General features: G+C 47.1%; 1 protein-coding gene across 1 annotated transcript in view; it reads right to left on the minus strand.

The window, feature by feature from the left end:
• Positions 1-2,375: 2,375 nt before the first annotated feature.
• Positions 2,376-13,474, minus strand: part of SLC39A4 (solute carrier family 39 member 4) — a gene marked incomplete at its 3' end in the record, with an annotated part of 80,202 nt that continues 69,103 nt past the window's right edge. The window contains exons 10-12 of the mRNA XM_082258626.1: positions 4,402-4,554; positions 2,579-2,766; positions 2,376-2,504 (exon numbers count right to left, since the gene is read on the minus strand). Coding sequence (XP_082114752.1) covers positions 2,376-2,504; positions 2,579-2,766; positions 4,402-4,554 — 470 coding nt within the window. The remainder of the gene's footprint in view (positions 2,505-2,578; positions 2,767-4,401; positions 4,555-13,474) is intronic.

The following is a 13,474-nucleotide window of genomic DNA, read 5'->3' on the forward strand; positions in this document are numbered from 1 at the left end:
CCTACTGTAAGATACTGTGTACAGTATATTCACCTACTGTAAGATACTGTGTATAGTCACCTACTGTAAGATACTGTGAATATTTTGTATATTTACTTGTTGTTTAGAACTTCTTATTCGCTGTGATTTATCAACTGAGCACTGGCTGTTTATCCAGGGCCTAGTTGATTAATACTCTATACAAGCCTTTTTCTTTCGTAAAGACGAGCTTACGAGATAAAATCTATCTGCATTGTGTCAGTGTGTCTTTTAAAGGTATACACAACATTTCTGAACCTAGAGTGTCAGGAGGGCTGGACGGTTCACAGGGTCAATGCGGCACAGAAGAACATACAAATACAAGCAACCCCTAAGGGGGCAGTGCTACAAGTTGATAATACATGATTTGGAAAGGCACACACCTGTCTATATAAGGTCCCACAGTTACCAGTGGATGTCTGAGCACAAACCAAGCCATGAAGTCCAAGGAATTGTCTGTAGACCTCGGAGACAGGATTGCATGGAGGCACAGATCTGTGGAAGGGTACAGGAAAAATGTTTGCAGCATTGAAGGTTCCAATGAGCACAGTGGCCTCCATCATCTGTGAATGGAAGACGTTTGGAACCACCAGGACTCTTCCTAGAGCGGGCTGCCTGGCCAAACTGAGCAATCGGGGGAGGGGGGCCTTAGTCGGGGAGGTGATTAATTACCCAATGGTCACTCTGACAGAGCTCCAGCGTTTTCTCTGTGGAGAGAGGAGAACCTTCAAGATGAACAACGATCTCTGCAGCACTCCACCAATCAGGCCTGTATGGGTGTGGCCAGACAGAAGCCACTCCTCAGTAAAAGGCACATGGCAGCCTGCCAGGAGTTTGCCAAAAAGCTAACAAAAGGAGCAGTGCTACTACCCATACAGCTCACCAATAAACGAGCTCCCGGGTGCCCGATCCACACCTGTTTTTAGGTTTTTTTTTTTTTTTTAGTTTGCTAAAAGGCACCTGAGACTCCCAGACCATGATAAACAAAACACTCTGCTCTGATGAAACAAAGATTGAATTCTTTGGCCTGAACGGCAAACGTCATGTCTGGAGAAAATCAGGCACCGCTCATCACCTGGCCAATACCAATCCCTACAGTGAAGCATGGTGGTGGCAGCATCATGCTGTGGGGATGTTTTTCAGCGGCAGGAACTGGGAGACTAGTCAGGATGGAGGGAAAGATGAATGCAGCAATGTACAGAGACATCCTTGATGAAAACCTGCTCCAGAGCGCTCTGGACCTCAGACTGGGGTGAAGGTTCCTCTTCTAACAGGACAACGACCCTAAGCACACAGCCAAGATAAAGGAGTGGCTACGGGACAACTCTGAATGTCCTTGAGTGGCCCAGCCAGAGCCCAGACTTGAACCCGATTTGAAAATGGCTCTGCACTGACGCTCCCCGTCCAACCTGATGGAGCTTGAGAGGTCCTGCAAAGAAGAATGGGAGAAACTGCCCAAAAATAGGAGTGCCAAGCTTGTAGCATCATACTCAGAAATACTGGAGGCTGGAATTGGTGCCAAAGGAGCTTCACCAAAGTATTGAGCAAAGGGTGTGAATACTTATGTACATGGGGGGTTTTTTTCAGTTTTTTTATTTTTAATAAATTTGCAAAGATTTCAAACAAACTTCTCTCATGTTGTCATTGTGGGGGATTCTTTGTAGAATTTTGAGGAAAATAATGAATTTAACCCATTTCAGAATAAGGCTGTAACATAACAAAATGTGTAAAAAGTGAAGCGCTGTGAATAATTTAGTTAGTTTGTGGACTCTATAACTTTCCTACAGACTAAATAAAATACACCGATTTGGGTTATTTTCACCAAAGAAATTGAACAAAATTTATGAAGAGAGATTATTTATTTATTTTCAAAATTTTATAACGGAAACTAAGAAATGTTTCATTTTTTCAGAATATTCAATAATTTTTCTTTTATTTAGCAAAAAAAAAAAATCCCCAGGTCATTAATTCCCACCAAATGAAACCTCTATTAAAAAAAAGATAAAAAAATTATGTAATTGTAAATGAGTAACTGTCATTCAAAGTGTGACAGCATTTAAAATTGTCCTGGGCAGGAAGGGGGTGGGAGTGTCTGGTATTGAGGAGGTTAAATAATTGTATTCATTGCAAAACAGTACAGCAGTGAAATCCTGAGGACGAGGGAGGATGGGAAGATGGAGGATGAGGATCCCACGCATGGGGCGGGTCCAGAAAGTGCTGATTTGTGGTCACCTGAATGGGGCCCAGAGTGTCCCTTCTGAAGGAACGGATCTTGAGGTACAGCTGAGGTCCACCATGATGCTGGACTGAGCTGAGAGGATCCCATACTGGTTCATACAATGTCTGGAGGAGGGTCCTCAGAGGGCGATATTCTCTTCAAAGATGGACAGCAGCAGAAGGATGGTCCAGCCCAGGAGGAGCCCCAGATTGTGGAGGAGGAAGACCACCCATGGCCGGCGGTCTTTCACATTCATCATGGCCGGCAGCTGGAAGAGAAGAGGAGGAGTCAGCGGGGGACGGACATAGAAGAGGAAGGAACATTTTTGAGAAGAGCACTCACCATGTCTGCCAGGGCCACATACAGGAAGAGCCCCGTGGCCACTGTGAAGATCCATTGCTGGATGGCTTCATCTGCCGCCACCGACAGGGCGATGTACAAACCGATGAAGGCCGTCAGGGCACTGCAGAAGTTCAGGAGCAACGCCCGGCGCACCGTCAGACCGGCGTGCAGCAGAGCCGCAAAATCACCTGCCGAGACAAAGTGTACAAACATGCTGTGTCACCATGCAGTGGGAGGAGCATACCTCCTATCTGTGTCACCCTGCTGTGGGAGGAGCATACCTCTATCTGCGTTACCATGCAGTGGGAGGAGCATACCTCCATCTGTGTCACCCTGCAGTGGGAGGAGCATACCTCCCATCTGCGTCACCCTGCGGTGGGAGGAGCATGCCTCCATCTGCGTCACCCTGCGGTGGGAGGAGCATACCTCCATCTGTGTCACCCTGCAGTGGGAGGAGCATGCCTCCATCTGCGTCACTCTGTGGTGGGAGGAGCATACCTCCCATCTGCGTCACCCTGCGGTGGAAGGAGCATGCCTCCATCTGTGTCACCCTGCGGTGGGAGGAGCATACCTCCCATCTGTGTCACCCTGCGGTGGGAGGAGCATACCTCCCATCTGCGTCACCCTGCGGTGGGAGGAGATGGCCTCCCATCTGCGTCACCCTGTGGTGGGAGGAGCATACCTCCATCTGCGTCACCCTGCAATGAAAGGGGCATGCCTCCCATCTGCGTCACCCTGCGGTGGGAGGAGCATACCTCCATCTGCACCACCCTGCAATTGAAGGAGCATATCTCCTTCTGCGTCACCCTGCAATGAAAGGAGCAAACCTCCCATCTGCGTCACCCTGCAATGGGATGAGCATACCTCCCATCTGTGTCACCCTGCAATGGGATGAGCATACCTCCCATCTGTGTCACCCTGCAATGGGATGAGCATACCTCCCATCTGTGTCACCCTGCAATGGGATGAGCATACCTCCCATCTGTGTCACCCTGCAATGGAAGGAGCATACCTCCATCTGCGCCACCCTGCAATTGAAGGAGCATACCTCCCATCTGTGTCACCCTGCAATTGGAAGGAGCATACCTCCCATCTACGTCACCCTGCAATGGGAGGAGCATGCCTGCATCTATGTCTCCCTGCGGTGGGAGGAGCATACCTCCATCTGCGTCACCCTGCAATGAAAGGAGCAAACCTCCCATCTGCGTCACCCTGCAATGGGATGAGCATACCTCCCATCTGTGTCACCCTGCAATGGAAGGAGCATGCCTCCATCTGCGTCACCCTGCAATGGGATGAGCATACCTCCCATCTGTGTCACCCTGCAATGGAAGGAGCATACCTCCCATCTGCGTCACCCTGCAGTGGAAGGAGCATGCCTCCCATCTGTGTCACCCTGCAATGGAAGGAGCATGCCTCCATCTGCGTCACCCTGCAATGGGATGAGCATACCTCCTCCCATCTGTGTCACCCTGCAATGGAAGGAGCATACCTCCCATCTATGTCACCCTGCGGTGGAAGGAGCATACCTCCCATCTGCATCACCCAGCTGTGGGTGGAGTATACCTCCCATCTATGTCACCCTGCAGTGGGTGGAACATGCCTCCCATCTATGTCACCCTGCAGTGGGTGGAACATGCCTCCCATCTGCGTCACCCTGCGGTGGAAGGAGCATGCCTCCCATCTGCGTCACCCTGCGGTGGAAGGAGCATGCCTCCCATCTGCGTCACCCTGCGGTGGAAGGAGCATGCCTCCCATCTATGTCACCCTGCTGTGGGTGGAACAGACATCATTTTCCTGTTACTATGCAGATCAGGACTCACCCAGCTCATGCGGCAGTTCATGACATAAGACGGCCAGTGACGTGGCGAGTCCCACTTTCCAGGATGTTGAAAATGCGGCTCCCATGGCCAGACCGTCCGCAAAGTTATGTATGGCATCCCCGATAGTGATCATGTACGGGATCATCCGCAGCTCTGCACAACATACAAGGACACAATGAGATGTAAATAGAAGGAGGAGGGGGATGGAGAGCACTGAGGACTTGTTGGGTTCACTTCCCATCAGGGCTCTGTACATTGGGGGTCCTTTTTCTGTATTGGTTTCCCACCACACCCAAAGCAGAACTTTATTTTACATTTGTTCTGTTTAAATAGGGGCAAAATCAAATGTTATTAGGCTATTTTCTCCCCAGGTCGACTGCTACTTATTCACAATGAATAGAGTGAATCTGTAGTTGCCACATTATGGCCACTGGATGGAGCTGATGACCATGGTAAAAAAAATATGTATATCCATCATCTCCATCTAACGGCCATAATGCGGTAATTACTTTTTTTCTCTATTCTTTATGAATGAATAACATTCGACCTGTGCATAAAATAGCCTAAAAACATTACATTTTGCCCTATTCACGCCAAATGAATGTACCAGCATTTCTGCTGCAAAAATAATTATACATATTTTCTTATAAATACACCCCTTACTCATTGCTGGATTTTAATACACTGGCTCCAGATAGTGTGTGCTCCTCTGTTCATGTGTGTGTCAGGAGGGGGGAGTACGTTAGATTAGAGTGTACATTTTTGTTTAAAAAAAATAATACAAACATACAACATAATAAAAACACATACTGTATAAAGCATATATACAGTGGGTCCGGAAAGTATTCAGACCCCCTTAAATTTTTCACTCTTTGTTATATTGCAGCCATTTGCTAGAATCATTTAAGTTCATTCTTCTTCCTCATGAATGTACACATAGCACCCCATACTGACAGAAAAACACAGAATTGTTGACATTGCTGCAGATTTATTAAAAAAGAAAAACTGAAATATCACATGGTCCTAAGTATTCAGACCCTTTGCTGTGACACTCATATATTTAACTCAGGTGCTTTCCATTTCTTCTGATCATCCTTGAGATGGTTCTACACCTTCATTTGAGTCCAGCTGTGTTTGATTATACTGATTGGACTTGATTAGGAAAGCCACACACCTGTCTATATAAGACCTTCCAGATCACAATGCATGTCAGAGCAAATGAGAATCATGAGGTCAAAGGAACTGCCTGAAGAGCTCAGAGACAGAATTGTGGCAAGGCACAGATCTGGCCAAGGTTACAAAAAGATTTCTGCTGCACTTAAGGTTCCTAAGAGCACAGTGGCCTCCATAATCCTCAAATGGAAGACGTTTGGGATGACCAGAACCCTTCCTAGAGCTGACCGTCCGGCCAAACTGAGCTATCGGGGGAGAAGAGCCTTGGTGAGAGCGGTAAAGAAGAACCCAAAGATCACTGTGGCTGAGCTCCAGAGATGCAGTCAGGAGATGGGAGAAAGTTGTAGAAAGTCAACCATCACTGCAGCCCTCCACCAGTCGGGGCTTTATGGCAGAGTGGCCCGACGGAAGCCTCTCCTCAGTGTAAGACACATGAAAGCCCGCATGGAGTTTGCTAAAAAAAAACACCTGAAGGACTCCAAGATGGTGAGAAATAAGATTCTCTGGTCTGATGAGACCAAAATAGAACTTTTTGGCCTTAATTCTAAGCGGTATGTGTGGAGAAAACCAGGCACTGCTCATCACCTGTCCAATACAGTCCCAACAGTGAAGCATGGTGGTGGCAGCATCATGCTGTGGGGGTGTTTTTCAGCTGCAGGGACAGGACGACTGGTTGCAATCGAGGGAAAGATGAATGCGGCCAAGTACAGGGATATCCTGGACAAAAACCTTCTCCAGAGTGCTCTGGACCTCAGACTGGGCCGAAGGTTTACCTTCCAACAAGACAATGACCCTAAGCACACAGCTAAAATAACGAAGGAGTGGCTTCACAACAACTCCGTGACTGTTCTTGAATGGCCCAGCCAGAGCCCTGACTTAAACCCAATTGAGCATCTCTGGAGAGACCTAAAAATGGCTGTCCACCAACGTTTACCATCCAACCTGACAGAACGAAAATTTTGCGGAAAAATTGACATTTTCTACTTTGACAGTTAAAAAATATCCAATATATTCAATATTTGTCATATATTTAGGCCAAAATGTATTTAGCTACATGTGTTTGACAAAAAAATTCTCAATGAGCGTATTTTTATCCACTTTAAGACCGGAAGATTTTACCCCATTCCTGACCAGGCCATATTTTGCGATTCGGCACTGCGTTAGTTTAACGGACAATTGCACGATCGTGCGCCGCTGTACGCAAATTAAATTTATGTCCTTTTTCCCTACAAACAGAGCTTTCTTTTGGTGGTATTTGATCACCTGTGCGATTTTTTTTTTTTTAAATTTTTGAAAAAAAGAGCGACAATTTTGGAAAAAAAAAAAACAATATTTTTCACATTCTGATATATAACATTCCCCCCAAAAAAATCTATAAATCAAAATTGTTTAACATTTTAGGCCAATTTTTCTGCTACATATTTTTGGTAAAAAAAATCACAATAAGTGGATTTTGATTGGTTTGCGCAAAAGTTATTGCATTTACTAACTACGGGAAAGAATTGTCATTTTTATTGTTTATTTTTTTACTAGTAATGGCGGCGATCTGCGTTTTTTTTTTTTTTTGTGGGACTGCGACATTGCAGCAGACAGATCGGACCCCTAACTGACATTTCTGACACTTTTGGGGGGACCAGTGACATTACTACAGTAATCAGTGCTAAAAATATGCACTGTTACTCTTATGACACTGGCAGGGAAGGGGTTAATACTGTTGGTTATCAAGGGGTTAAATGTATGCCTCATGCTTACTGACGTGTTTGGGGGGGAGGGGATTGTGTGACACAGATCGCAGGTTCAGCTAAGCTGATTCCTGTGATCTGTCACTGTCTGTCACAAGAGAAGATCCGCCTGCTTTGTTTACACAAGCGGGCGGATTTCCTCACTCTTTCCCCAACGATCGAGGAAGAGCGGTAGTGATCACCGCCGCTCCTTCCCTGGCCCAACTTCCGCTGTGTCTGAATACAGCGGGAGCGAGCCTGAGCTGAGAGAGGGAGGAATCCAGCGACGTAGGGCCACGTCGCTGGACCCAGTCGAGCTGCTCTGCTGCAGTAGCAGCAACGTGAGCTGTCGGTAAGTGGTTAAAAAAAAAAAAATCTGTTCTTTTAAAAATCTAGGGGATGTGAAAGGACAGAAAGAAAAGCTGCAAGCCCAGGGACAGGCAACAGCTATGAGGACCTGACATTCCTCCACGCCTTTGTCCAGGCTGCCATCTGTCCTTCTCAAGACCCCGAATCTTCCCAACCTCACACAGAATGTTCTGCACCACCACCTCGACAGGGAAGACTTTTTTTCTAAGTGGAAACCTGCACTCCACGTGAAGTAACGGACTACTGAGCTAACTGAAAAAAAAAAGTGTCTCAAAATCCCGATGAGTCTCAAAAGCCCCGTATAACCCCTCTGCATAACTCAAGCGGGCAAGGAAAGAGATACCCAGAGCCCTACCCACCCGCTTATAGACTTCTATATTGAAGGGGCAATGAAGCAAGAAATGTTTCATCGTCTCCTTCACACCGTCACACTCCACTCTTGGACAACCATGATTCTCCGCAGAGCGATTCTTCCACCGTCACTCGCCACTACCGAAGCATTTTTAGGTACTGAGCAACGTAAGTCGGAGCTCACCGGGTCGGACCCTCTGGCTTTTCACTGGCCCACTATTCTCCCAGCTTCTCAGAAAAGGCCTAAACCAGGACTGAAAAATACCAACCCACCCAGGCTGTTCCTCTGCCAACATGTTACCAAAATGTTGTTTCAAAAACATCAGAGATAAGAATACCACTGGGTTAACCATACCTAGGCCACCCAACTGCCTGGGAAGGTAGGTTACAGACCTCTTAACGAGGTTCAGTCTGTTCCCCCATAACAGCTGTAGTTTCTTGCATAGAGAGACACTGGCAAAACACAGACCAAGCTGACATACAGAAATACTGGAATCGGGTACCTGTTAATGAAGTGAATCCTTTCCCTGTAAGAGCGTTTCCATTACTTCCAGCTGGCAACCTTGGCATTGGCATCTTGTAGCTTGCCTACCCAATTTGCAAGGCTGTAATCGTCGGGACCAAATTTGATGCCTAAAACTAACTTCCTGCCGGGGCTCTGGGAAGGCATCCAGTAGCTCAAAGCCTTCACCTTCCTCTCCCATCCATAAAACCTCTGTTACGCTGAGCGCTCCGGGCCCCCTGCTGGCCTCGTAGCGCTCATAGCGTATGCCCCCAGGCAGCACTCCAGCGTCTCGGGGTGTGCGTCCCCGCTCTCTTTGGGGGCACGCGCGCGCCGGGACTCTTAGATTCAAAGGCCCAGTGCACCTGTGATTGGTGCCTGGCCCAAAGTGGTTATTAAGGGTTAAGGTTTGTGAGAGGCAGTGCTGACTTAATTAGGCTTCACCTGTGCACTGCCCATTTATACCTTCTCCTCCCACAGCTTCCTGCCGGATCTTTGTGCCTCTGAGAAAGCGTTCCCTACTGTGTTAGTTTGCCTTGCCTGTTGCCGATCCCGTTGCTACCGACTACTCACCTTTGAACCTTTGCCGCCTGCCCTGACCTCTGCTACGTCCAAATACGCTCTTGCCTACTCCCTGTGTACCACGCCATATCAGCTGCCAGAGAGATTGAGTTGTTACTAGGGGACATGACCTGGTAGTTACCGCTGCAGCAAATCCATCCCGCCTTGCAGTGGGCTCTGGTGAGGACCAGTAACTGCTTAGAACCGGTCCTCTAGTACAACCCGCGCCATTGCCTCTCTGGTCCAGAGGATCCACTACCAGTCCTGCCGGTTCGTGACAACCTCACTCTTATCCTGATTTTATCCTTGGGCCAGATGCCTCAGCATACTGTTCTATCACCGATACCACCTCCTCCGTCCCAGAGATTAAAACAGATATGTCATCAGCATAGGCCAGGACCCTCAGAGGGGGCTCCCAAGGAATGCCCAAAGGCACACAACAGTCCGCTCTCTAACATCCAGATGAAGGGATGGATATAGCAGAGGACTCAAAGGACACACCCCTGAGCCAACCTCGTAGGGCTGTCCGATCACAAGCATGAAGCTTTCAGCCCCTCTGTAAAAGGTCTTCAACCAATGGATAAAGCCCCCCTCCAGGCCATACTAGCCAAGAAGCAGCCATAGGTACTCCTGATTCACCAGATCAAAAGCTTTAGCCTGATCCAATGCCAGCAGGTACTTTCTCCAGCCTAATGCCCTGCACCATTCAAGGGCCTCCCGGACAGCCAACATCGCTGAAAAAGATATTCTACCCTAAACAGAACAGTGCTGGTACCAAGAAAGTAAATTGCCCGCTACAGATGACAAACGCCAAAAAATTATATTTGCCAGTATCTTCCTATCAACATTGAGAAGGTTAATTTTCAATTATCAAAGACCCTTTGACAGAAGAATCACCAAAGATTGTCACATGGAGGGAGAGAGTGAACCCTCTCTCAGACAGCCATTAGAAACCTCCACCAAATATGGGGCCAAAGTAACCTCAAAGTGCATGTAAAACTTAGCTGTCAATCCATCTGGCCCAGGCGAGTTTTTTAATGGCAGGTTTATCAAGAAGCTTAACCACCTCATCTGCTGTGATGTCTTCTGTCAGACTAACAAAAAATTTTCCATTTCCCAGTCCTGGAGTAGAATTCAGATAACTTGACATGCCTGCCCGATCTAGGTCCCTCCTGCCCAGGCGGTCAGCATAATATGACCTGGCGGTTTCCAGGATCCCCGACTTGGACTTTGTCAAGGAACCGGTACTGTAAACCAGGCCTACAATTGACTTAACTGCTCTACCCTAGGCATGTCGGTCATGTTGACACATCCTGAGCAAGGGTTTAACCTCAGATATCATCCCCGGATCTCCCATTAATTCGAGACAAGCCTATCAAGCTTCCTCCGCAAACGCTGGTAGGTGACATACATATCAAGCTATTTACTTCTATGGCCTTGAAAAACCCAACGATCCATTGTTTTGTAAGCTCCCCCCCACTCTGACTTACTGCTGCAAAAGTCAATGATCAATACCTATACCTAAAAAATCCTCAAAGGATTGTCTCACCTTATTGCCCAGGAGCTCCAAAGGTGGTGTATCGGGGTTATTCAAAGTCCCAGACAGACAGTGATTGAAAAACTCCACCGCTTGACACACGGGTGCCGAGAAGGCAGAGTTCCCCTTTAAAAAAAACCTATTCTACTCTGATTACTGGCTACTGAAAAGAGAATCCAATGTCGCCTGGGCAGCAGTGAATGTGCACATCAACAAAAAGACCATCACAGTCCAGCCTGGCTTCGGTACCTTTCCTGTCCTTAGTAGGGTTGGGTGAACGGTTCAGCCTGAGCATGAGTTCCAGTTGAACATTGGCTGTTTGCCCGTTTGACAAACACCCGAATTATCCGGGTGTTTGACTGTTTGATCGGCCCGCTGAACGACCACAATGCACTGCGCCGCCGCACAGTGCATTGGAAGCCTTGATTGGCTGAAGCAAATAAAGCTTTGCCCAATCAGGGCACAGAGCACTGTCAGGGCCATGTTTGGAGAAAGTAATGATAACTCTATCCAATCATGGCTCATTGCTTAGTTTATTTCAGTGCGTTATTGCACATTTAACGCAGTATATTTCAGTGGGTTGGTGCACGTTTAACGCAGTATATTTCAGTGCGTTATTGTACATTTAATGCGGTATATCTCAGTGGGTTGGTGCACGTTTAACGCAGTATATTTCAGTGCGTTATTGCACGTTTAACGCAGTATATTTCAGTGCGTTAGTGCACATTTAACACAGTATACTTCAGTGCATTAGTGCATGTTGTAAGGGATTAGCTCGGTGGTAGGCGTGGATGACCCCTTTGGGGGTGCGTTTTCACAGAGAGATAGCCGAGCAGTGGTTGCAAACAACACTTTGATTTATTCATGCAATTTACTTCACACAATTGCAAGCCTCAAAACAGCCAAAATAAAATAAAACAAAATAAATCCTTGCCACTGTGGGCGGCTACCTTCTCACACACTGGAACCTATCTAATGAAGTCTGTCCCCAACCTACTGTTGGGCAGACTTGGCTGATCATACAGCAGACTATCAATAGTCCATGTTTTATCTCTTCACACAGCACATGTTCATTTAAGCTGTCCCTTTGTTTTTCTCTTCACATGGCAAACATTCCTTTATTTCTTCCACATAGAAATAGTTTGTTTATTTACCTTGAGAAGTCTTCACAACTGGTTACCCTCCTTAGCACACATCACTTCAGGGGGTCTTCTCCCATGCCCACACAGCTTGTCGGGAGGCACTCATCTGACTGTCCTCCTTCTCCCAGCCCACACGGCGACAGGAGGCAGCAATCAATAGGACTTCATTTGGACAAATTATAGAGGCCTTCATTTCCTCATTCTGAACAGCTGAAGTCTGTTCAGCTTCCTGCTGGCTAGCTCTGTAGCCAACACCCTATAGTAATTGGTGAACCCTCTAAATCAGGTGGAAATGTATCTCCTGCCTGTGACTACATTCCCAGATTTACCTGACTTCCTGTCACAATGTTTAACTCAGTATACATCTGTGCATTAGTGCACATTTAACGCAGTATATTTCAGTGTGTTAGTGCACGTTTAACGCAGTATATCTCAGTGCGCTAATGCACATTTAATGCGGTATATTTCAATGCGTTATTGCACATTTAACACAGTATATTTTTAGTGTGTTGGTGCATGTTTAACGCAGTATATTTCAGGGCATTACTGCGCATTTAACGCAGTATATTTTAGTGCATTACTGCACGTTTAACACAGTATATTGCAGTGCGTCAGTGCAGTTTTACTGCAGTATATTTTAGTGTGTCATTTGGAGTGTGTCTGTAGTAAGTTTAAGTGCACCAAACACCATTTTCCATTGATTAAAGTGCATCCACCCACACATTTCCACATCTTTATTACATTTTGTTAATAAACGATTCCCCCTCCCCCATCATGTCTAGGAGGCCAACAGGAAGAGGCAGACGTTCCCATGGCACTGTGAGGGGGCCAGCAGCATATGTCTCCACAGGTAAAGGTGGACGTGGTCAGTCCTCAGGCACAGCATCCCTTCCTCTGTTTAGTGATGTTGCCCGTGCCACAGTATGTAGAGGAGGTCGTGAACTGGCTTACTAAACCATCCTCATCTTCCTCTGTCACCCAAGTAGAGACTAGTGCGCAGTCCACTGCAGCTGCCAGAGTGGCTTATTACCTCCTTGTCCACAGCTATTCCTGTCATAGACCCAGCATCAGACATGGAGAAGTCAAATGAGTTATTTGAACACAGCATCAGCCACTTGCGCCTTGATGATTCACAGCCATTACTTGAGTCAGATGTTGGTTCTGAGGTTGAGGAAGGTAGAAATATGAGCCTACAGAGAGGGGAGAACACTGGTACACAAATTGACAGCCATGTTCCTCCAGCCGCAGCCTATTGCCAAGTTGTCTCCAGGGATGAGGATGGGAGGGGATGATGATGAGGTCACTAATGCGACTTAGGTGCCGGATAGAGCAGAGGACAGTGAGGGTGAGGCACAACCTCAATGAGGCAGCTATCATGGAACAGTAGAGAAGCCATCTTAATCAACCAGATTGTGGAGCTGTTATCTCCTGGCCCACTTCCCACAGCTCAGTTGTCTGGGGCCTTTTTATCACATGTGAAGCCGATCGCACTGTTGCAATTTTCAAACTTTGCCTCAAGCACATCAAGCATGGCAAAACAAAAACACCAGCCATTTGGGTACTACATGCTTGACAAGGCATTTAACCCCCCACCCCTCAGCCTTTGGCAAGAGCACATGAAAGCCACGCAAAAGGACGCAATTCTGCTCCTCCTCCTTACTCAGCTTAATCTACCCCTGCTATACCTAATGACCTCTCAGCAGCCTCCACTGACAGG

Source organism: Pelophylax lessonae (assembly GCF_965119305.1).
Source record: "Pelophylax lessonae genome assembly, chromosome: 5".
Lineage (NCBI taxonomy): Eukaryota > Metazoa > Chordata > Amphibia > Anura > Ranidae > Pelophylax > Pelophylax lessonae.